General features: G+C 45.8%; 1 protein-coding gene across 5 annotated transcripts in view; it reads left to right on the top strand.

Moving 5' to 3' along the window:
* NCOA1 (nuclear receptor coactivator 1) overlaps window positions 1–24127 on the top strand; it is a 660387-nt gene that overhangs the window by 411309 nt on the left and 224951 nt on the right. For all 5 annotated transcript variants that reach the window (XM_030198687.1, XM_030198689.1, XM_030198688.1 and 2 more), the window contains one exon: window positions 14183–15620. In XM_030198687.1, coding sequence (XP_030054547.1) covers window positions 14183–15620 — 1438 coding nt within the window. The remainder of the gene's footprint in view (window positions 1–14182; window positions 15621–24127) is intronic.

The raw sequence follows: 24127 nt of genomic DNA, 5'->3' as shown, positions 1-24127 counted from the left end.
CTCTGTAGTCCTCATCTGCCCATCCCCATACCACACCACTGTGACTGCACCTCTGTTCCCTCCTACCCTTCCCCCCTCCCTCCCCAGACTGTATGCTGCCTTCATACTGCCTGCATTCCTCATCTGTGAATCACAGATGAGATGCAGACAGCACACAGTCTGGGAATAGGGAGGAGAGCAAGGAGAGGGAGTGAAAAGATGCCCAGTCACAGTGATTGCATCTCTCTTCCCTCCTGCCCCTCCCCCACCACACACAGACTCAGACCTAGTGTTGCCTTTGCCTGCATCTCTCCTCCTCCCCCCAGTCCAAACTTCCTTCTCACAGGGTCGCCCAAATCGGTATAATCGAAAGCCAATTTTGGGCGTCCCCAACTCTTTCCGTCGCGGGATGACCAAAGTTCATGGGGGTGTGTCGGAGGTATAGTGAAGGCGGGACTTGGGTGTGCCTAACACATGGGCGTCCTCAACCCATAATGGAAAAAAAAAGGGCGTCTCTAACGAGCATTTGGATGACTTTACGTGGTCGTGTTTTTCTTACGACTAAGCCACAAAAAGTTGTACGAACTGACCAGATAACCACCGGAGAGAATCGGAGATCACCTCCCATTACTCCCCCAGTGGTCACTAACCCCCCTCTCACCCTCAAAATAACATCTTTAAAAATCTTTTGTGCCAGCCTCTATGCCAGCTTCAAATGTCATATTCTGGTCCGTCACAGCAGTATGCAGGTCCCTGGAGCAGTTTTAGTGGGTGCAGTGCACTTCAGGCAGGCGGACCCAGGCCCCCCCCTACCTGTTACACATGTGGTGGTAAATGTGAGCCCTCCAAAACCCACCACAAACCCACTATATCCACATCTAGGTGACCCCTTCACCGTAAGGGCTACGGTAGTGGTGTACAGTTGTGAGTACTGGGTTTGGGGGCTCAGCACACAAGTAAGGGAGCTATGTACCTGGGAGCAATTTAGGAAGTCCACTGCAGTGCCCCCTAGGGTGCCCAGTTGGTGTCCTCGCATGTCAGGGGGACCAGTGCACTACGAATGCTGGCTTCTCCCATGACCCAAAGGGCTTGCATTTGGTCATTTCTGAGATGTGCGTCCTTGGTTTCCATTATTGCCAAAAATCAGAAACGACCAAGTCTAGGGACGACATTCTCTAAGGATGACCTAAATGTCAAGATTTGGGTGTCCCCGACCGTATTATCGAAATGAAAGATGAACGTCTATCTTGTTTCGATAATACGGGTTTCCCCACCCCACCACCAAGACGTTTTGCGAGAACGTCCTCAGCAAAACTTGGCCATCCCTTTCGATTATGCCCCTCCACGTGACCTTGGCACAGGCCCCAGGATGGGAGCTGATATGGTGCCTGATGCTGGTTGGCTTCTGTCTGGCCCACTGTCCTGAGGTGATGAGGGTCCCAGCTGACAGACCTTGGAAGCTGCCTGATGCTCCCCAGTTGAGGTGGATGGTGGTGTTGGTGGTTGGCGTCTGGTGGCCTCCTCTGTAGCTGTGGGAGTAGCTGCATGTTGTGTGACCCCAGCAGAGGAGAGGGCTTCCATGTGGGCCTGGAGATCCTGACACAGACCCTGGATACCCTCTTGCATAGCCTGGAGCAGCTGCAGTTTCTGCTGCCAGTATTCTGCCAGCTGTACATTCTGGGGTCAGGAGCTGCCTGGCCAGGCGAAGGAGCTGCTTTCTCTGCCAAGAGGTTTCCCAGTGGACCCGTGTTGACCCCTCATTGGCCTCTTCAGCCTGGTCTTGCTGGTCTACAAAGGCCTCTGGGGGTGAGGACACTGTGTCTCCTCCCATGTAGATGGCCCCTAGAGGGACACATCTCCCTGCCATTGGGCCCCAGTTGACAGCAGTGAGTGCACAGCTGGCAGTGGTTTGGCCTCTGCTTCCGGTACTTAACGCTGTTGGTTGCCTGCCTCACCATCAGTGTCACTGTCATCACCTGCATAGTGAAAAAGGAAGAATTGTTTGTATTACTGCCTAACCCGCCACTGTGTTGTAGCATTCCTGTCCATAACTACCCATGTGCACATCCAGCCCACAGGTGATGAGGAATGGGAGAGTGGAAGGCACTAAAAGATGATAGTTACAGATGCTGTCTTACCACCTAGCAGAGTGGATCCTAATCTGTGCACCAACTGCTACCATGTCTTCTGGTGTTCCTTCCCAGCCTCTCCCCCAACTACCTGTGAACTGGGGTTACACATGGGAGTGATATCACTGTTGGCTGACCCCCACCTGTTGAAGAGAGGATGACACAGAACAGACAGCACAGTTTACTAGTGCCACATTTACCTATCTCCTCAGACTGTTCTGATGTGTTGAGGCATTATTATTATTAGCATTTAGGAAGCTGTAAGCTGGCTGGGCTCTTCTATGGCCTTACTCTGCAGGTAAGCACTGACTTCTCATCTAACTCTTGCCCTTCTGCTAGGCAGCTGACCTGACACATCCTCTGCCCTATGTATCTGCTAACCAAAGAATCCTTGCTTTTTTCAGGACCTGGATGCAGGACAGGATAGAGCATGGGCACTGATCAGCAGGAACACAAGGGACAGCAGTGGACTATGATATACTAGCTTATATACAGATGTCTTGTTCTCAATTAGACACTCAGTTGTGGCTGCCTGCGGGAGTGGGGGGGAGAGACCCTGGGAATAGATATGTGCACCATCTTCTCTTCTTCTCTCAGGGTCATGGGCTCTCCCATCTTGTGTCTTTTCTCAAGATTCAGATCTCACTTCATCAGCTTCACGGGCATCCACATCTGGTGGCTGTGCTCTCACTTTGCACTTCATGTGTCTCCCCAGTAGGCTCCATCCCTATTTGTGTGGTGAACCCCAGTCGCCTATTCTCAAGTGACCACCCATTCCCAGGGTTCGGGGGGGGGGGGGGGGGGACCATTGTATGTACTGATTGTCATTTCTAGAGCAATGAACACACTCCTACAATCCTCCATAGTTAGGCAAATTTGAACCTTTGCTTTTCTATCTGGCCCCAGGTGGGGCTTTTCACAGGCTCAAGAGCATATGTCATGGGGAGTGGGGAGGGCATCTGGTTACAGTTCGTGCTCTAAATCCCCAGCCTGGTGCCTACATTATTCCCCTGGGCTATGCCCTGCCAATCCCAGATCGAGGCTACTTATTCCTATGGGCAAGCTCCTTTGCTGTTCAGTACCTGTTTGCAAGTGTGATAAAATAAACATGTATCATAGTTCCTTTGACTCTTGGCTAATGTAGGTATCTCCCACAGTTGTACATGGTTGTTTTCCCTTTCCTCCTCACTAATGTATACCATTGCTAACAAATTCTCAATGTGTAAATATGACCCAGCTGTTGACAGGACTTTCCTGGCCATCAGCCATGTTGATTGTGGGTAAGGTCGCCTGCTGAACAGAGGCTAAACTGTAGTGTAGGCACTGCCTATGTATATCTGTGGGTTTGTACCAGGCGGATTGCTAGTGTGAAACAACAGACCTTTATATTGGGCACCTCTATGGTGTGTGTCCACAGGGTGTGGGCTGCAGGGTCAGGGGGGTTAATGGGGCTAGTTTCTTGATGCAGGCTGTAAGGAACAGACAGGAAAATGCTTTGAGTAGGCTAATTGTGTCCACAGTCTGTACACTTGGCCTTCTACCTGGACACAGGAGGACACCTATAAATGTATGATTGGTGGCATGGTACACCTGTGATGTAACCCAGATTCCTGCCTCCAGCATGGACAGGAGGACACCTATGAATGTATGATCGGTGGCATGGTACACCTGTGATGTAACCCAGATTCCTGCCTCCAGCATGGAGCTGGACTTGGGGAAACACATGCCAGGTGGGCACCAAAGTTTCACAGACCATGCAGCCCCATCAACTCCAGTATTTGATGACACCACATCTCTGCTGGCAGCATAGGTATTGTAGGAAAGGCAGCATAGGTATTGTAGGAAAGGTTGATGCCCTTACCCCCAACTCAGTACACAGACAGGTATAGAGTTGTATGTCGAGGTTTGTAGTCAGTCTGCCCCATACCATGACCTGCTTTGAATTATGTCCACATCACTGTAACCACATTTAGAGATCATCGCCCTTAATGCTTCTACTTTACAGACTTGTCCCTATTTCCCCGATAGCACTAGCTGAACTGAGGGGTTGTAGGGTGTCTGGAGGTGGAGCTGTTCTCAAGCTGGGTTAAGAGGGCAGGGAGATTGGCCTGCCTGGTCCCAGGCCAGTAATCTCTCAAACACATGTGCATCCAGTGGCTACATTCCTGACACATGACTCTGACAGTAGTCTTGCTCATCTCACCAACTAAGGGATCAGCCTGCTCCCAGGACCTAGCAGGCCTAATTTTATGACCCCCTGATAGGGCTCATAAAAGGCCTTCATACCACATTGGAGTGGAGGAGTAGCCTAATGGTTAGTGTAGCAGGCTTTGATCCTGGCAACCTAGGTTCGATTCCCACTGCAGCTCCTTGTGACCTTGGGCAAGTCACTTTACCCTCCATTGCCCCAGGTACAAAAAACTTAGACTGTGAGCCCCCTAGGGACAGAGAAATTACCTGTATATAATGTGTACAGTGCTGCTTATGTCTAGTAGCACTATAGAAATGATTAGTAGTAATAGTACTACTACATAGCCTACAGCCATGAGGTGCCTGAATGGATTGAGAGGGAGACTGCAAGCATGTTCTTCCCCCCCCCTCCCCCCCCCAGAGGGTTGTTTAGGAACCCAGTATCTGGTGCTGTGGTGGGTCACCCTAGTAAAACTGATATCACAGGCTGGTGAAGGCCTTAAGCCAGTTGATATCACCAAAACGTGGGCTAATTGAGATCAAAAGCATGATTGATTAGGAGGTTTGCTGTGAAGTGTGTGGGGTGGAGGGAGACAGTTGGGATTCCTACAGGGCCTTTCTCTGCTACAGGGATCATTGGTGCCTTGGCCAGCGGCACAGCATTTGACATTGAGGATGAGTTGCTATGCTTGTGCACACAAAGGGTCCTTTGCACACTCCTCTTCTGTGGTGTTTGTCCCCCTCCTTGTTACCCAGTCTTCCTTTCTCATGGGCTGTGCAGCGCAAGTGCAGTCAGCCTGCATTTCAGGCCATCAACATATTATGCACAAAGTAGAGACAAAGAGCCTGTTATGGAAAAACTATGAAACTTTTGTATTATCAAACAGGGAACTATATGGAAAGTGGTGGGTGAGAAGATTATACTTGGCCCTCTTTGAGGGTGGGCTTGCTGCTCTGCCACCCTTTGCAGGAGTAGCATCTGTGCCCCCATCTGCTGCCTCAGTGCAGCAACCTCCTGCAGCAAGTGGGTTTGCATGGCAGCCACTTGCTGCAGGAGGTGCAGTAAGGCTGCTGTGTTGTCCAGAGGGGAGGGGGTGCTGCTGTTTTCTGTCCTCTTCCAGTCATCTCCCATTCCCCCGGGTCAACAAGGGCCTGCTGCGTCTCTAGTGCCTCCTGCTGTTCTGGGGCCTGCTGCTGCACTGTGTGTGTAAAAGAGTTGCCCTTTACATCAGCACATCCTGCATGGCTTGCATAGTTCAGCAGCTGGCTTTCGTGAGCCAGGGATGGGGAAAGGTGTTGTCAGTGGTGATTCCTGGAGGATATGCCTGAGGTGTGTGATCCATGAGATGGAAATCCCAGAAGGTGGTCTGGTAAGGGACATGCAGGATATATTGGCAGTGCCCAGTTCTTCCTCAGCAACATGTTTGGAGTTGGGTTGGGACTACGGTACCTGGGGTTGTGGGTTCGAGTTTGTTGACTATTTCAGGAAAGGGAAATGGGACTTGATATACCACCTTTCTGTGTTTTTTTTCCAACTATATTCACAGCAGTTTACATATTATATACAGGTACTTATTTGTACCTGGGCCGATGGAGGGTTAAGTGACTTGCCCAGAGTCACAAGGAGCTGCAGTGGGAATAGAACCCAGTTTCCCAAGATCAAAGTCCGCTGCACTAACCACTAGGCTACTCCTCAACTCCGCCATCCTGATCCCCTACAACAAGGGAAATGAATCTGAGAAGGGGTAATGGCAAAGAAGCTCAACTTAAATGGTAACATTTTGATGTCCTCTGCTGTAGAGGTTGCAATGTAGGTTTTGGTGGCTGATGGAGGGTGAGCAAGGGGTTACTCCCTCCTATGTTCCTTTCCATGTCATCTCCTAGATAGGGAGTTGGAGGCAACACATATTGCAGCCACACTGCAGGGAGGGTAGCTGCAACCTGAGGCCTTGATCTGGGACAGAGGTGTTAAAGGAGAGCTCTGTTTGTGATTGGTGAGGGAGCTTTTACATGTGCTGCAACAGAAGGAGGACTTCAGTGCCTGTACCCTGCCCATGTCCCGTGCTGGTACATTCATGGGGCTGTTATGGGTGGGGGAGGAGGTAGTCATTGTTGGACACTAACGTTGCCAGAGTGTCTGTTATGAAGGTTCTTAGGTCCTTATGGAGACATTCCTGGGGGCATGTGCTAATGCCATTTAAAGACACCTGTGCCTTAGGCAAAGCTAAATGAGGAGCTTTATCTCTGGGACACTGTAATTGGGCTCACACCTTGACATATTGCTTTGTGAATGAACATTCTTCCACATGCAGAGCCTTTTATATGAATGCTTTCCACGTGCAGAGGACGTTCTGCCGTGACCGCACATGTTTTTTAATACTTGCGGGGACATCTACGCACGATGGATGTTCTATGTTGAGTATGGTCGTTGTATGAGAACACTTTATTTGGCTTCTGTCAGACGTTTTATTTTCATATGTTTATATATTTTCAAAACTATGAAAAATGTCTTTTTTTCTGTTTATATGGCTTTGATTTTGGACATTTTATCTAAAACGTCCAAAGTTGGACTTAGATGTCATTTCAAAAATGCCTCTCCATACACTAGTGCGAAGAACTGGTTCTGAAAAAGATGTAGGGCAACTTTGTGATGAAGATTGGTGGGGAAGGAGAAGAAGAAGCAAAAAGTTCACATGGGGTGGCTCCTCATTGTGAGGTGGAGGGAAGAGGATAGGTGGGACATAAGTGTTCAGCCTCCTAATCTGAGGAGGGAGCACTGTAGGATGAGAGAAGGAAGGGAAGGGAATAGAGTGGGTTAGTACAAATTAGTAAGGAAAGACTGTCACTCAGGATAATTGTACACAGCCTGTTGCCATTGTTTGATCCGATACCATTTTGAAGTTATGAGACTGGTTGTCTGTGTTTCTTAGTTTTAAAAAAATGATTTAAAGTAACAAAAAATGTTCACCTCTTTGGATCAACTCCTGTCAAAAGCAAAATATCCTAATTCAAACTTTCCTTCATCAGTTTTCCCCATCTAATCATAGAAGCGAGTCGGTTTCTTCAATTTGAAGTACAAGCAGAAGATATCTAGTACTGACCATTACAAAGTTTGTTACAAGTGTTTGAGAGAAGGGCACATTGACACCTTTTGTGATGCCTATTCAAAGATGTTTTCTAGAGTGGCTTGGAGCTTTCCTTACTTGTGAATTTGTCCTCATCTTTGAACCTAGTATTGAAGTCCCCTTAAGAGGACCACAAAGTAGAAATGACTACTGGAGACCACATAGCACAGGTAATGTCATCAGCCTCTCTCACTTCATAGTTCATTGATAGCCTGAGGAATCTCATTATTCCTGCCCTAGCCAAGCTCAGGGCTCTAACTGCCTATGCAAAAAGCCACAAAAAGTGATAGCAAGCTTTGAATGGAGGACATGATGCATCAGTTTGTCTCTTAATACACGGCTTAATGAGCCTATAGATACAACAGGTCCTACGTCATCCTAAGGAGCATCACCAGGTTACGAGTTCTGCCATCCATGCATGGATAACCCAAGAATCTTTAGAATGCCATTTTGGGACCTTGATAGCTGCATCTAGAGAACCAGAGTAGATGTCTGTTGTACTACATGGATGACCTGTATGCTATTATCATTGGCACTTCTCAGGATATGCAGTTGGATAGGAAGATTGCCAAGTATTCCCTCAACATGCCAGTGAAGCACCACAGTTTTCCTTGTGTTTCAGTGCTGATCCAGCCTAGTATTGTGAGATTGTCCTATTACCCATGTGTGCAATTAATCTTAGTGCTGAAGCTCCAGAAGCCAAGTTTTAGGCTATAAAGGTCTTTGGCTCTAGAGTCAGTGTATTTTCAGATTACATCTGAATTGGTGTTCTCAAACAGTCTGAGTTGTCTTGTGTCCATACATGTATATCAGAGAAGTACACTTTTGAGGGTAAATGTGCATCAGGCTAGGAGGCTACCTGAAGGCCTTTTGTTTCTAGATATTATTAGAAGGATGACCATTCCCTTTGAGTTAGGTTGTAGATGAACCCTAGATACCCCTTCTCAAACTCAAATATTTGTAGATACTCCTAAGGAGTTGATGGCAACAACCATCTTCCCTCTGTTGTAGGATGAACAAAAGGGGATTAGGAAGCCCCCCCCTCCCCCCCATACCATACGTTTTGCTAAGAAAGCAGACAGGAAGTATCACAGCTTGGCAGTGGAAGGGATATGACAAGACAAGTTAATATCCTTAATGTGGTAGTCAGGTCCATCCTGAAAAGGGCCAAGAAGGTGAGAACACTTCTTGATATTCTTGTTTCTGAGTTAGACTGAGATCTTATGGAAAATATATTAACATAATGCTTTTACTCCCTGTTTGTCTGAATCAGATCTCATGATGCAATATATTTTTTTTTAATCAGTTGTAGCCTGCTGAATGAAGGGTCTCAACAGATTCCAATAAAACTGCTCCTTTTGACCTTGGGCAACCACAACCCTCCATTGCCCCAGGTTCAAATATTTATATTGTGAGCCTACTAGGGACAGAGAAAGTACCTGTATATAATATGTAAACCACTTTTCTTGTACCATAGAAAGGCTGTATATTGTAACAGGTTTAAAATTTATTAGAGATTTTGCCCCATCATGGGGCTTACCTGAGTTCCGATTCGGTCTAGGGCCATTTCTGACCGTTTTTGGCCGAATATCAGGGTTTTTTTTATTGGTGGCCAGTGCTGGGAGCTGGTTCGGGGTGCACCCCTGGCTCCAGCATGGTCTCTGGGCTGTTTTGGCCTGCTTTTTAATATTTTTTGGTGGCCAGTGTTGGAGAACTGGTCTGGGGTGTTCCTGGCCCAGGCTGGCTCCATCGTCATTGGGATCTGTTTCGGGTCCAGATCGAGTCCTGGGGCAGGGAGCAGCAAAAACACGGCAGGCATGAATAGGCATGCTGCTGCAAATAGAGACAGAGGGAGAACCGGGAGGAAGGTGCCCAGCTTTGGGCCTGGTCCACCGGAGCTCCTGTTCATGCAGAATGGGTCTTCTGGATCTGGTGCATGCACGATTGTGTGCCCGGGAGCTCCAGTAGGTCCAAACAGAAGCCAGGGCCTAAATGTTTGATGCTTTGAGATGGGCTTCTGCAGGAAATTGCAAGTTTCCGTTGGTGGTGTAGGAGATCCATCTGGACCAAATTGGAGGCTGGGGACCACCAGAGGAGCATCTCTGGGCCTTGATTTTATTTTATTTAGTTTTTAAACCGTTTTTGGTAGGTTATTTTTCTGGCTTTTCAGCATTGGTTTAAAATTCTTTTCTGTGGTTGGGGGTCCTGAGGTCCTCTTTAAGTGGGCTCAGGTGGCTAGAATTTATAAAATTTATTTATAGTGTTTATTTTTGTTGTATTGAGTGCAGAGCGCCTAAATGCTACTTTTGATGTGAATTTTTTAGTTCCAATGGTTGTGCCTGTGAATGTCAAAAATAATTTATCCCTTCTGGAAATTTTGGCAAAATTACAGTATGTGCTATGGTAATAGACAGTGGTTTTTAAATTTTAAAACATGGATGGGATTCTACTTGATGTGATATAGATGGCTATCAGGCTTATTTTCAAAAGAGAAGGGCGCCCAGCTTCAGACACAAATTGGGAGATGGGTGTCCTCTCAGGGTCACCTAAATTGACATAATCGAAAGCCGATTTTGGGCGCCCTCCACTGCTTTCAGTCGCGGGGACGACCAAAGTTCATGGGGGCATGTCAGCAGTGTAGCAAAGGCGGGACTGGGGCGTGCTTAATGGGCGTCCTCGGCCGATAATGGAAGAAAGAAGGGTGTCCATAACGAGCACTTGACCGACTTGGTCCAATTTTTCTTGCGACCAAGCCTCAAAAAGGTGCCCGAACTGACCAGATGACCACCGGAGGGAATTGAGGATGACCTCCCCTTATTTCCCCAGTGGTCAACCCCTCCCCTCCCCCCCCCCCCCCCCAAAAAAAAAAAAAAAAACTTATTTTTTTTTTTGCCAGCCTCAGATGTCATACTGGAGCAGTTTTAGTGGGTGCAGTGCACTTCAGGCAGGCAGACCCAGGCCATCCCCCCCCCCCCCCCCCACCTGTTACACTTGTGGTGGTAAATGTGAGCCCTTCAAAACCCACCACAAACCCACTGTACCCACATATAGTTGCCCCCCTTCACCCCTTAAGGCTATGGTAGTGGTGTACAGTTGTGGGGAGTGGGTTTTTGGGGGGGGGGTTGGGGGGGCTCAGTACACAAGGTAAGGGAGCTATGCACCTGGGAGCAATTTGTGAAGTCTACTGCAGAGCCCCCTAGGGTGCCCAGTTGGTGACCTGGCATGTGAGGGGGACCAGTGCACTATGAATACTGGCTCCTTCCACGACCAAATGGCTTGGATTTGGTCGTTTCTGAGATAGGCGACCTCGGTTTCTATTATCGCGGAAAACCGGGGATGACCATCTCTAAGATCGACCATCTCTAAGGTCGACCTAAATGTTGAGATTTGGGCGTCCCTGACCGTATTATCGAAACGAAAGATGGACGCCCATCTTGTTTTGATAATACGGGTTTCCCTTCCCCTTCACAGAGCCGTCCTGCGAGGACGACCCCAGGAAAACTTGGGCGCCCCGTTAGATTATGCCCCTCCACGTAGTTTTTATTAAGATTGAGTGTAATGTTAACTGTGTTTTATGAAGAAATACATTTTTCCCAAAGAAATTAATGGCAAAAGGAGGTTCAAAATGGAGATTCTGCCAGGGCTCCATTAAAAAAAAAAAATCTGTAAATATTCTGTGTGCCAGCGTTTGATTGGCTTGAAGGAGTCAGCCAAGTCCCCATTTCTTTGGCAATGAAAGCTGTTACAGTTGACAGAGGAGCATCAGAAGCTGAAGAGCTTGGATGTGTGTTTGCACATGTGTGAGAGTGAACAGGGAAAATACTTAAGGAAAATCTGAAAATGATTTGTTAAGAGAGCTGGAGCAATTCAGAGAACAGACAGTGGTAGTGTCCTGCATGGAAAATAATTGCTCTAGGAAAAATTGCAAGCAGTGCTTTGTTTTGTATATCTCGGTGTTGCACTTGAGCTAAGCCTGGATGTGAAAGAAAATATCAGCTTATGGCTGAAGACAGTTTGAATTTGTGTGTGTGTGCGCTGAAAGTTTTAATTACAGGCAAAATTCACACAAGAGTTAAGGTTGTGCAGTAAGCATTGTGACAGTTGATGCAGCACTGCATGTGATCAAAAAGCCAGTACCTCATGGTCCTAACTGAGTGTGTCAGGACTGAAGAGCAGGTGAAGTAAAAGTGATCTGCTACATTGACTGAGTACAGCACTGTTGAGTGGGCCGAGTCATCTGCAGTATAGGCTCCTATAGCATAGGGACCACAGTGAAAAAGGCAGGACAACTTTGCAGGGAAAAGTGAGTACCCACAGTGATCAAAAATTCAGTTTAGCTATTCAGTACTGATACAGGGAGGTATAGAGCTTTGCTTCCCAATTATTTATTTAAAGCAAAGGTATATTGGTTCCTGAAGATGTCAGTGATCATCCTTTGCAGGAGCAGCAAGCAAGACCAAAGCTCTGTCAAGAAAGGGTTCAGATAAGTGGCAACTACACCTACATGATAAGGGGTCCATAACAACGTTTTGGGGACTTAGTTAGGGCTGAGGAAAGGCTTTAAACACTTAACTGGGAGGACTGTGTAATCCTGACATCCGTTTGGGCAGTAGAATCTGAAAAATATAAAAGAACTATAAAGGATCAGTTCTTTTAAAAGAAAGTTAAGAAATAGAGAAGTTTAAACTTTAAGTAAAAGGGCTAATTAAACATAGAAATGCTTATCTGATAAATGTCCTTGGTCATGGTTAAAATGATAAAAGTTGAAGTATTTAAACAGGCTGTTGTACACAGTTCAAACGAGCACTGACAAGCTAGGAATAGCTGTAGGAAAGAAAACTGTTAAACTGAAATTGTTGAGTAATTGGAAATTGATTTGTGCAATTCATCATAACACTTTATTATTAATTGTACACTTTAAACAACTAGAGCACTTTGAATAAGTTTTAATGCAGCTGCGTATTTTTAACATCTAGTTTTAACATATTTAAGAATTATTCTATTAACATTTTTGTGCAATAAAAATGTAAACAAACGATTGAAACTGGCTCAATGTTAGCAGTCTAATTGCTTAAAACTATAAAAGGTTCAGGAAATTGTTCAATACACTTACTTTTCTTTGTGGCACCCCTAAGTGGTTAATTATCAGAGAAAATCGACACAGTGACAAAAAGTTAGACAAAATTGTAATAACATCTACCAACCACTAGGGGCGTTACAGTATCAAGAATCTAGCTAAATCATCATTGGATGGAACACTATTGGACAGCTTAAGGTGCTGGTGGGACGGGGTTGAGGTGGGTGGGTGGGTGAGGTTGGTTAAGTTGGATAATTCTATATTTTTCCTGTGTCTGTTTTAACTCTTGTACTTACTGTGGATTAAATATATGGTTTGGGGGGGGGGGGGGGGGGGAACAAACATAATAGTTTGAAATTACATAACAACCAAAGAATGGACAATGCAATCTTGAAAAGCCCTAAGAATTCAGAGTTTTTCTGTCAAGAAAAAGTTCTCTCTCTCTAGTGATGCATGTGAAAAATTAGTCTATACTGTCTGGGATATTTGAAAATGTAGATTACATTTCTGTTGCTCCTTGTAGGCCACACCAGTAATAGTTTGAGCATCACAGTATCACTTATCCATCTATAGGACCCTTTTACAAAGCGACGGTAAGCCCAACGCGGGCTTAGTGCTAGTTAAAAAGGAACTAACACCGGGCTACCGCAGCAGCCTGACGGTAGTTCCCACTCTCAGCGTGCCATCATATTGGTGCTACAAAAATATTTTTATTTTTGTAGCACTAGTGTAAACTCAGTGTTAATTACCGCTATTCAATAGGTGGTGGTAAGGGCCCCCCCCCCCCCCCCCAAAGAAAAATGGCCGTGCAGCAAGTGCTTCACTTGCCACTTGGCCATTTCCGGAAGAGAAGAAAGACCTACCTTTTACCTGCTGTTTTAAAAGGGGGCCTCGGTACGCAACACACGCTGACGCCAGCGCAGGCCTCCTTTTGCAGCAGCTTGGAAAAAGGGGCCCTAAGTTAATCATCTGTTGAAATTTTTAAAACTGCTCTTTGGAATTGAAATTACACATGCATATTCAGTGGCCTAGTGGTTAGGGTAGTGGACTTTGGTCCTGGGGAACTGAGGAACTGAGTTTGATTCCCACTTCAGGCACAGGCAGCTCCTTGTGACTCTGGGCAAGTCACTTAACTCTCCATTACCCCAGGTACAAATAAGTACCTGTATACAATATGTAAGCCGCATTGAGCTTGCCATGAGTGGGAAAGCGCGGGGTACAAATGTAACAAAAAAAAATTACTATCTAGAAGATCGATCCTCCTGGTTGGATAGTAAGTTTGGACTGTTACTCCCTCTTTGTAGTCTGATTACTGACTCTCTTGCTGCCCATTTTATAGATGTGGGTTTGCTTCCCTATTTAAAAAAAATTAGATATAGGTCTCTTAATTTTGTCAGAAGTTTGTTTACATCATACTGATATAGCTTTCACTTCCATAACATAACTTGGAATTTGCCAAGTTACAGTGGTCTGTAGCACTTTTAGGCTGTTGTTTCCTGATCACAGAATGTATTTGATTTCTCTCTTTCAGTAACATTCATGTAATGTTATTTGTGTGGATGTTCTTATTGCTGCTTCTGATGGATTAAAAGAGCTTAGAATCAAGCTGCATAATTAAATTAATTTTGTAAAAGCTTGAATTATCGATATATTTTTACTTTTCTGTTTTGTTTTTTCTCTAGGGACCAGAATCCACTTTCTCCTCAAGAAAATACCATTTCTGGAATGACACTACCCCGCCTAAGTCCCTCTGTAAATCCTAATATTTCCCCAGCTCAAGGTATGACCTTTCCATCAACTACCTCCCTGTCCATTGGCAACAGCCTGACAACCACAGTAAACCAGCAACCAGGCCCTGGCCTGCACAGCATCAGCAACTCTGTCAGCCAGACAAGCTATGGATGTTCACCTGGGAATCAGCTAGGAGCCAGTGTTGCCTTAAACCAGGGACAAACTGGTCCCCAGAATAGTAATCACCATGTAAACCTCAGTTCTCCAATGAGTAGCCCAGGACTAAGCCCACCACAGTTCATGTCTCCAAGGCCTCGGGGCAGTCCAGGATTGGTAACAAGGCCTAGAGTGTCAAGCAATCCTTTTTCGCCTACTATGCACTCCCCAGTAGGCATGACCGGAAGTGGCTGTAACATGTCAGGAGGTGGCAGATCTTTTTTAAATCCACCATTAAATTCCATGCAAGGGCTTAATGATGGACCCAGTGCCCCAAGTGGGTTTTCCACCACCACATCTCCAGTAGGTTTGGCAGGCAGTGGCTGCAGCAACAGTAACAGACCTTTTTCAAATACCCCATTGAATTCTTTGCAAGGGCTTAATGAAGGTCCTGGTACATCTGTAGGGTTTTCCACATCTCCGATTCTGCGGCAGGCAAACTCTCAGAACTCTCCTGGAAGGCTGTGTGTGCAGCCAGTGAAAATGGAGCAAAAAGACACCAAGGAAATTGCATCAATTTTTAGTGAAATGATTCAGTCTGACAACAGCTCTAGTGATGGCAAGTTGCTGGATTCAGGCCTGCGGCACAGCAGTGACAGACTGTCTGAAGTGGATAGTAGAAACTCTCCAGCTACTCCCAGCCACAAATTGGTACAGCTTTTGGCTACAACTGCAGAGCAACAGTTGCGGCATGTGGATTCAGACACTAGTTGTAGAGATGTATTATCTTGCACGGTTACCTCACATTCAGGGTCTAGTAACTCTTCAAATAATTCATGCCCCTCCTCTCACAGCTCTCTGACAGAACGTCACAAAATCTTACATCGGCTTTTACAAGAAGGCAGTCCTTCTGATATCAGCACTATGTCTTTGGAGCAAGACAGAAAAGATAGTGGGACAGTGTCTGCCTCAGCCCCAAGCCAAACACCAGTGGGTACCTCTGAGATAAAATCAGAACCAGAGATAACAAAGAAAAAGGAAACTAAGGACCATCAGCTCTTGCGCTACCTTTTAGACAAAGATGAGAAAGAGCTAGGAGCAACATCCAGACTGTCTTTAGAGGATGTAGAAGTGAAAGTGGAAAAGACTGAGCAAGTGGACCCATGCCATTCATCTCCAACCCCATTGCCCAAGCCTGTTCAGGAAGAAGTGAAGTTAGAGTGTCAAAATCGGGTAGGTATTCTTACTTTTTAAAATATATTTTTATAATTATACTGAAATTGTGTTGAACCAACGACAGTACAAAACTAGTTTCTCTTTGTAGATTAAAATGTAATAATTCTGGTGAACCTAATGTTAACTGGAGTTGCACTGGTAATTTTGGCAATGGAAGGGCTCTTTTATTGACAAAAGAGATTCAGATTTGATATTGCAACAATACATATGTTCTTGCTTAAGTGCTATCATTGTGTTTCAGTGTCATCCTTCTGACCTAGTGTCATTTATTTATTAATGTTTGATATCCCCTTTCATAAACAGCCCAGGGCATTACAATAAAGTAAATATTCAACAAATACAACAATCAAAACACAGCATATAAAACTGGTTAAAGAACTCAGCTGGCTTCCTGTGGATTATAGATTATACTTTTAAATCATCTGCCTTGCCTAAAGCTCTGCAGTGGTTGCCACCATCTTTTGGCTCTGGAAGAATAGGTTGTATGTGATGATGATGATGATAGGGAGGCAGGCGGCATTTGGGTCTTCCAAAAATAAGAAGTTTCTCATGGTTTTTTTTTTTGGGGGGGGGGGGGGGAGTAGGAACTACATATATACTCTAGTACCAAGAACGCGCAGTCTGGTTCTGAATAAGATGTAGAGCAACTTTATGATGAAGATTGGGGAGAAAGGAAAAGAGGCACAGCAAGATGATCACATGGGCCTAGCTCCTTATTATGAGGTGGGGGTGGATGATGAAGGTGTCTAGGACAAGTGGGGCAAAAGAGAGCAGCCCCCTAATCTGATCATCTGATTGTTCTTATCAACCGATATACTACTTCATTATTCACAACAGGCTTTCTATGTATTCCTGGCCCTGGGGAAATAAGGTGGTCTATTACTAGATGATCTGCGTTTCGCTGCTTCACCTTTCCTATAGCCTCTCTAGTCGGTTATCCTAACTTCATTGTTTTGCTAACATGTTTTCAAGATACCTTATTCTGAACCATGTACTCCTGAGCAGTTATCAGCTTTCCCTCAAGCAGCCTGGTTCCATCTTGATTTAGGTGGAGAAAATCCATTCAAAATAAGCTTTACTTTTCCTCAAATTTTGTCAAGTTCCAAAACTATCCTTCTTTCGGGCACCATCATTTCATCCATGAATTGAGACTCTATAAAGAGACATTTAAATTATTCCTAAGGTATAAATACATGGGAGTCGGGCCTTTTTAAGTGGAAAGGAAGCATTGGAACACAGGGTTACGGTGTGATAGCTAAAGGGGTGATCTAAGAAAATACTGCTTTACAGAAAGGGTAATGGATGCATAGAACAGCCTCCCAGTGAAGGTGGAGGAAATGAAGACTGTCAGAATTCAAGAAAGCGTGGGACAAGCACTAAAGATTTTTTTGAAGGGAGGGGGAGATTGTAGGGACTGGGCTTTTGGTTTGGATGGACATACTGGATAGGCCATATGATTTTTCCCTGCTGTCAGATGCAGTGCTTCAATGAGTGAGATCAGAGAACACACATAATTACAAAGGCAATACAGCATAGGCGGTCGGTGGCCCAACTGTTTGGGGAGGCTAAAGGGGGCAGGGTTAGGGGTGGGGCCAGGGGTGGAGCTTAAATCCATAATTGATCACACAGAGAAAAAAATAAATAAAAATAAAAGTCACAATTAATACCTTTTTATTAAATTTAGATATTTAGATATGTATCATATGTCAAAGAATAAAGTGGTTGCTCAAAGCATATTCTAAGCACAATCTCTCAACTGCAAAACACTATGCACAACTTTGTGCAAAAACACACTCAGAACCTTACTGTACCATAAATATTACACTGGGCAGAACCTAATACACCAATATACCACCCATACGGAAAATGCAGACCGTCAACAATATGAAACAAGGGATCATATCACAATTCTCATGTAGAGCCACAAAACACCCTAATTCATGTTTAATGTGGGATAAAATGTCATAAATAAGTAAATAAATATAAACTTTTAATGTTGAACACCTAATTCTCAAAGTGGTCATATTCCAAACACTATAATGAAAATAAAATGATCTTTTCTACCTTTGTTGTCTGATGACTTTGTTTTTCTGATTGTGCTGGCCCAGTATCCGATTCTGCTGCTATCTGTCCTCTTAACTCCGTTTTCAGGGCTTCCTTTCCATTTATTTCTTTACTTTCCGATTTTTCTTCTTCATTTCTTGTCCTACATCCGTAAGTAAAAGCTGGGTCCTCTGCAGACTTGACTGTCCAGTGGATCCAGCTTTTGCCTATTTTCTTTATCCATTTGCTGTTTTTCTACTCTCTTCTTTTTCCCTCATCTCATCTCCTTCCTCACTCCTCCCTCCCCCTCCATGTCCAGTAACCTTCCTCTCCTCCCTGCCCTCCCCACCATCCACCCATGTCCAGCAACTCTCCTCTCCCCTGCCCTCTCCTCTCCCCTTCATCCACCATGTGCAGCAACCCTCCTCTCCCCTCTCCTCCATCCACCCATGTCCAGCAACCCTCCTCTCCCCTGCCCTCTTTTCTCCCCTTCATCCACCATGTGCAGCAACCCTCCTCTCCCCTCCCCTCCATTTACCCATATCCAGCAACCACCCTCTCCTCTCCCCTTCATCCACCATGTGCAGCAACCCTCCTCTCCCCTGCCCTCTCCTCTCCCCTTCATCCACCATGTGCAGCAACCCTCCTCTCCCCTGCCCTCTCCTCTCCCCTCCATCCACCCATGTCCAGGTCCTCGATCATCTCTCCCGTCTGCCCTCGCTCCCCGATAGGCAGCCCTCGTTTCCTTCCTGCCCCGCCCCCGCCGTACCTTTAAATATTATATTTTTCCTGGAGTTGCGGGCAGCACCGGCATTGAAGGCATCAGCAGGCTCATCTTGGCTCCAGCAGCCTTCCCTCGCAAGTCGCATGATGGCTCCGCCCTTGCAGAAACAGGGAATATGTCAGAAGAGGGTGGAGCCATCATGCGACTTGCGAGGGAAGGCTGCTGGAGCCGAGATGAGCCTGCTGATGCCTTCAATGCCGGCGCTGCCCGCGACTCCAGGAAAATATAATATTTAAAGGTATGGCGTGGGGGGGGGGGGGGCAGGAAGGAAACGAGGGCAGACCAGACGGGAGAGATGATCGAGGACATGGCTGGGGAGCGGGGAAGCGTGCACCTCGCGGGGTGGAGGCAGCAGGGGAAAAACTTCACGGTCGGTTGGGCTGGGGAGGCTTAGCCTCCCCAAGCCTCTTATACGGGGCGCCTATGCAATACAGATACAAACACATACCCATGCATGCACATACACACAAAGTAGTTGAAAGAATTTCATAAGCCATGCTCTAAATGTTTTTCATTTTTAAAGCAGATGTGATTTCTAGCTCTGGCCAACGCACAAAACACAGCAGAACCTAAAAACAGGTCCAAAGCCAACTTTATTACACAAACCCGATGTGGTCCATGTTTTGCCCTCACAAGGGCTGCTTCAGGGGTAAAAATACAATAAATTAAAATATAATAAAGAAACATACACTACATCAAAACATTCAATATACAAAGTGTAAGGGCGCCAAATAGCAGATGTGTTGTCTTCACAGTGTATACAAAGACAAAGCAGTACGTGCATATAGAGCTCAAATCCAACAGATGCACATAATAATAAAAATAAAACTAAAGAATATGTGGTTTGTGTAACATTGTGATATGTACAAAACATTCAGTATATTATAAAATAAGTAAGTGGTCTGTGCAATATAGTCAGATGGAGTGTAGGATAAAATTTAAAATCTTTTGTTTTTTTTTAAATATTGACTGGTCATGTATCTACTGTTCTAAGAACAAGGTTACATATCTACCAACCAAGGCAATTTTTAAGATTAGTAAATAAGGTATTATTGAATGTACCATCTTTTCATATGATTAGACTAAGGAGTATAGAAATATGATTTTTTTTATTCAGGAAGTCCAATGTTATGGAACACTCGATTCATAAAGCTGAGAGAAATTTGAGGATTCACAAGTTTAAAAAGAACTTAAAACCTTTCTATTCCTGCAAGCTTGTGAAAAAGGCTGAACAAATAGGAAGGGGTGACATGCATGGATGAAATTAATTAAATATTATCTTATGCTAGTCATGTAGCAAGGGTTCAGCTCTTAATGTAATGTTGTGAATGATATGTTATTGTGAGTAACGATGTTTTAATATTGCCTTAAATTATTGATGTTAGATATGTAATGTACCTAGAACTTTTGGCGATAGTGCAGACTAGAAATTTTAAATAAATTTAAAAAAAAAACCCCACATGACCCATGCTTCAAGGTGTGCCAGGAAACGGCGTGAGCTGTGCTACGGAAATGCTGGTAAGAATTGCTATATTTGCAAGTTGAAGAGAATTATTTTGAATTTTGGTAAAGCTGCTTTAATTTGCTTACAGTGTCTACTTCTATCTGAATAGCGGTGTTGTGCCACATTCTCATGTGTGAGATTTGAATGAAGAGATGCTGGTATGATTTTTAACTCTCCTTTTTTGACATGAGTACAAGATTTGATTGGATATATGATCATGAATTATATTATATATTTATCTTGGTTACAGAGCTGTGCCCTCGATCTAGAGGAGTGCTATATACTTTTGGGCTATTTACACCTGGTATGTTACAGCATGATGTAACTTTGTCTTGAGCATGCTGTTTTGTGACTGTGCATGCTGCACAGACCACTTCTTTTATGATATATTGAATATTTTATAGATATCACAATGTTGCACAGACCACATATTCTCTTTATTTTTATTGTTAAGTGAATCTGTTGGGTTTGAGCTCTATATGCATGTACTGCTTTGTCTTTGTATACACTGTGAAGAGACACATCTGCTATTTGGTGCCCTTACATTTTGTATGTTGAATGTTTTGATGTAGTGTATGTTTCTGTATTATTTTTTAATTGAATAACTTCGTAAAAGAAAAGTCCATAAGCCATTATTAAGATGGTCTTGAGGGAAACTCCACTGCTTATTTCTAGGATAAGCAACATAAAATCTATTTTACTGCTTTGGGATCTTGCCAGGTACTTGTAACCTGGATTGGTCACTGTTGGAAACAGGATACTGAACTTCCTCCGAGGACAAGCAGGCTGATTGTTCTCACATAGGTAGTAGGGTAGACGTCCGCGGCGGCTCAGGAATCGGAAATTTTGCAACCAAAATAAACAAAAGGTTTTGCCAGAGAGTTCTGGCGCGCACCGCGCATGCGGACGACTTCCTGTCCGCCGCGCGAGCATGCTATCTCAGTTCTTTTTTTCTCCATGGTAAGGTGCGGCAGTGTTTTTGCTGCACTCCATTCAGGCCCAGGAAGAGAACTTCTCTACGCGACTTAGTTTCGGTTTATTTTCACTTTATTTTGTTGTTATTCTTGTTTCTTTTTGCCACCTTTAAAGTTTCCTTTCTTTTCGACAAGGTCGGCCTTTGGGCCCCGCGGTCGAGTTTACTCCCTTTTTGTGCTTTCTCTTTTTGGCACAATCATTTGTGCGTCATTTGATTTTGCCGAAGCTGTTTTTCTTTCCATGTCATCGAAGACACCCAGCGGCTTCAAACGTTGTACTTGATGCAACTGGATGATCTCAGGTACCTATACCCACGCCTGATGTATCCAGTGCCTTGGGCCCAACCATAGCCCAGCCGCTTGTAGTCTGTGTGTTCGTATGAAGAAACAGACCCAGGCGTCTTGAGAAGCCCAACGAGAAAAGCTTTTTGGGGCTTTGTCCAGTCCTTCGACATCGGTACTGAGGTTGTCGACATCGACAGGAGCATCGACGTCGGAAGCAAAGGTAATGGCTGCTCAGAGACCAGTTCGCGCTGGGAGCAGTGAGGCGTCGAGTGGGTCTCCACCTGCCTTGAGGCCTCCTGTTATGCAGGCCCCCCGGGACCGACCTTCGTCGGACCCGGCCCCGAGGAGGCATGAGGATTCCACATCTTCCTCATCGTTACCGAGGAGTCTCGATGACAGGCGTCGAGTGAAGGCGAAGAAGCACCGTCATCGTTCTCCTTCGACACACAGTACCGGGAGCTCCGGGGCGTCGAGAGAGTCGGCACCCGAGAAGTGTCGGCGCCGAGAGGATCGCTCCCCCCTCGATACAGGAGGTTCCAATGCGTCGGTCTCCTAGCAGCCCAGTACCTGCTCCCGAGCCTCCATGGATTCTGCCTCCAGCTGCTCCACCAGCCCCCCAGCCTTCTCTGATGGTAGCTCTTGACGAGCGCATCCGGGCCCTTCTTCCAGAGCTTCTAGAAGGGCTGCTGTGCCATTTTGATTCGGCATTGGAGGAGGCTCAGTCTCGGAGCTCCTTTAGGGAAGTACTTTTCAACACTGAGGAGGAGCACTTGCCTTCCCCTCCACCTGAAAGGAGACTCTCCTCCTGAGAGCCTCTCCTGTTCCTCGTTTGTGCGGGAAATGGCTGAGGCCATATCACTCCCTATGGAAGTGGACGATGAGCCCAGGGCTGAGATGCTGAAGGTCCTGGACTACACCCCGCCACCTAAGGGGAGGCAGTGATGGTCCCTTTGCATAAGGTGCTCAAGGAAGTCCTTGTGCGAAACTGGTCGTTCCCTCTGTCTGGTCCCGTGATCCCGAAGAAGACTGATTGCCAGTATCAGATCCACAGTGAACCTGGGTTGATGAGGTCTCAGTTACCACAATTCCATGGTGGTGGACTCTGCCCTCAAAAGAGCCAAGAGTACTAGGGACTATGCTTCGGCGCCCCCAGGCAGATAAGCTAGGACCTTGGATTCTTTTGGGAGGAAGACTTATCAGGTCGCTATGCTCGCTGCCCAAATCCAATCTTACCAGCTCTTCACGAGCATTCACTTGTGGAACTCGGTAAGGCAGCTGTCTACCTTGGTTGATGCCTTCCCTCCAAAGCAGACCGAGCCTTTTAGCCAGGTGGTCAGGCAGCAGAAGGCGTGTCGTAAATTCCTGGCCAGGGGCGCTTACAATACTTTTGATGTGGCATCCAGAGTCGCTGCTCAGGGTATAGCGATGCACAGACTCTCATGGCTGCATGTCTCTGACCTGGATCATTCGGTCCAGCAGAGGATGGCGGATGTAACTTGCCGGGGGGGGGGGGGGGTATTTTTTATTTTTGTTACATTTGTACTCTGCGCTTTCCCACTCATGGCAGGCTCAATGCGGCTTACATATTATATACAAGTACTTATTTGTACCTGGGGTAATGGAGGGTTAAGTGACTTGCCCAGAGTCACAAGGAGCTGCCTGTGCCTGAAGTGGGAATCAAACTCAGTTCCCCAGGACCAAAGTCCACCACCCTAACCACTAGGCCACTCCTCCTTTTTAGAGAGAAGATGAAATATGTTGTTGATCAGATCAAGAAGCACAATGATGCTATGGCTTCTCTCTCCTGCCGGGTGCCTTCTGGTACAACCTCCTCAAATAGGAGGTTTTTTTTTTTTTTTTGGCGGGGGGGGGGGGGCGTGGAGTGCTCCCTATTCCTATTTTAGGTGTAGGTACACTCAGGCGTCTCGCCAGTCTAGTCAGGCTCAGCCCCAGCGTGCTCGTCCTTGTCAGCAGCGTGCACCTAAGGTCCCTGCTGCTCCCCAGCAAAAGGGGCTCCAGTTAAGCATAACCTCAGTAAAAGTGTCCATGCCGGACGACCTCCTGTTGGAGGGAGGTTAATCTTTTTTCACAAAAGGTAGCCTCTCGTAACCTCCAACTGGTGGGTTCTTCAAATAGTCCGGTTAAGATATGCTCTCAATCTGGAATCCAAACCTCCAAATTGTCCACTGGGAGTTCATTCATACAGCTCCCAGCACAAGCAAGTACTTGCAGCGGAACTCTCTGCCCTTCTAAAGGCCCATGCGGTCAAACCCCGTTCCACCAGGGGAAGAAGGGCTGGAATTCTATTTCAGGTACTTCCTTGTGCAAAAGAAAACAGGGGGGATGCATCCCATCCTAGACCTGAGGGCCCTGAACAAATTCCTACTTCGAGAAAAATTCAGGATGGTTTCCCTTGGCGCCCTTATTCCCATGATTCAAGGGAACAATTGGCAATGCTCTCTGGACTTAAAGGATGCTTACACACACATCTCGATACTTCCAGCTCACATGAAGTATCTTCGATTTCGACTGGGAACTCAGCACTTTCAGTACTGTGCACTGCCTTTTGGCCTGGCATCTGCACCTAGAGTGTTTACAAAGTGTCTGACAGTAGTCACAGCGTTGCTACGCAGACTGGGAATGCACGTGTTTCTTTATCTCGACGATTGGCTGGTAAAGAGCATCTTGGAGTCCATCAGATGACTATTCAGGTGCTAGAGCTACTAGGGTTCGTGATAAATTACACCAAGTCCCCTCTCATTCCTGTTCAGAAATTGGAGTTCATTGGAGCACTACTGGACACGAAGACAGCTCGGGCTTAGCTCCCCAAGACAAGGGCAGACAACCTCCTATCCCTGGTGTCCACAGTTCGAGCTTTTCAGCAGGTCTCAGCTCGGCAGATTTGAGACTTTTG

Source organism: Microcaecilia unicolor, chromosome 3 (genome assembly GCF_901765095.1).
Source record: "Microcaecilia unicolor chromosome 3, aMicUni1.1, whole genome shotgun sequence".
Classification (NCBI taxonomy): domain Eukaryota; kingdom Metazoa; phylum Chordata; class Amphibia; order Gymnophiona; family Siphonopidae; genus Microcaecilia; species Microcaecilia unicolor.
This window is presented reverse-complemented; position numbering and strand designations above follow the sequence as displayed.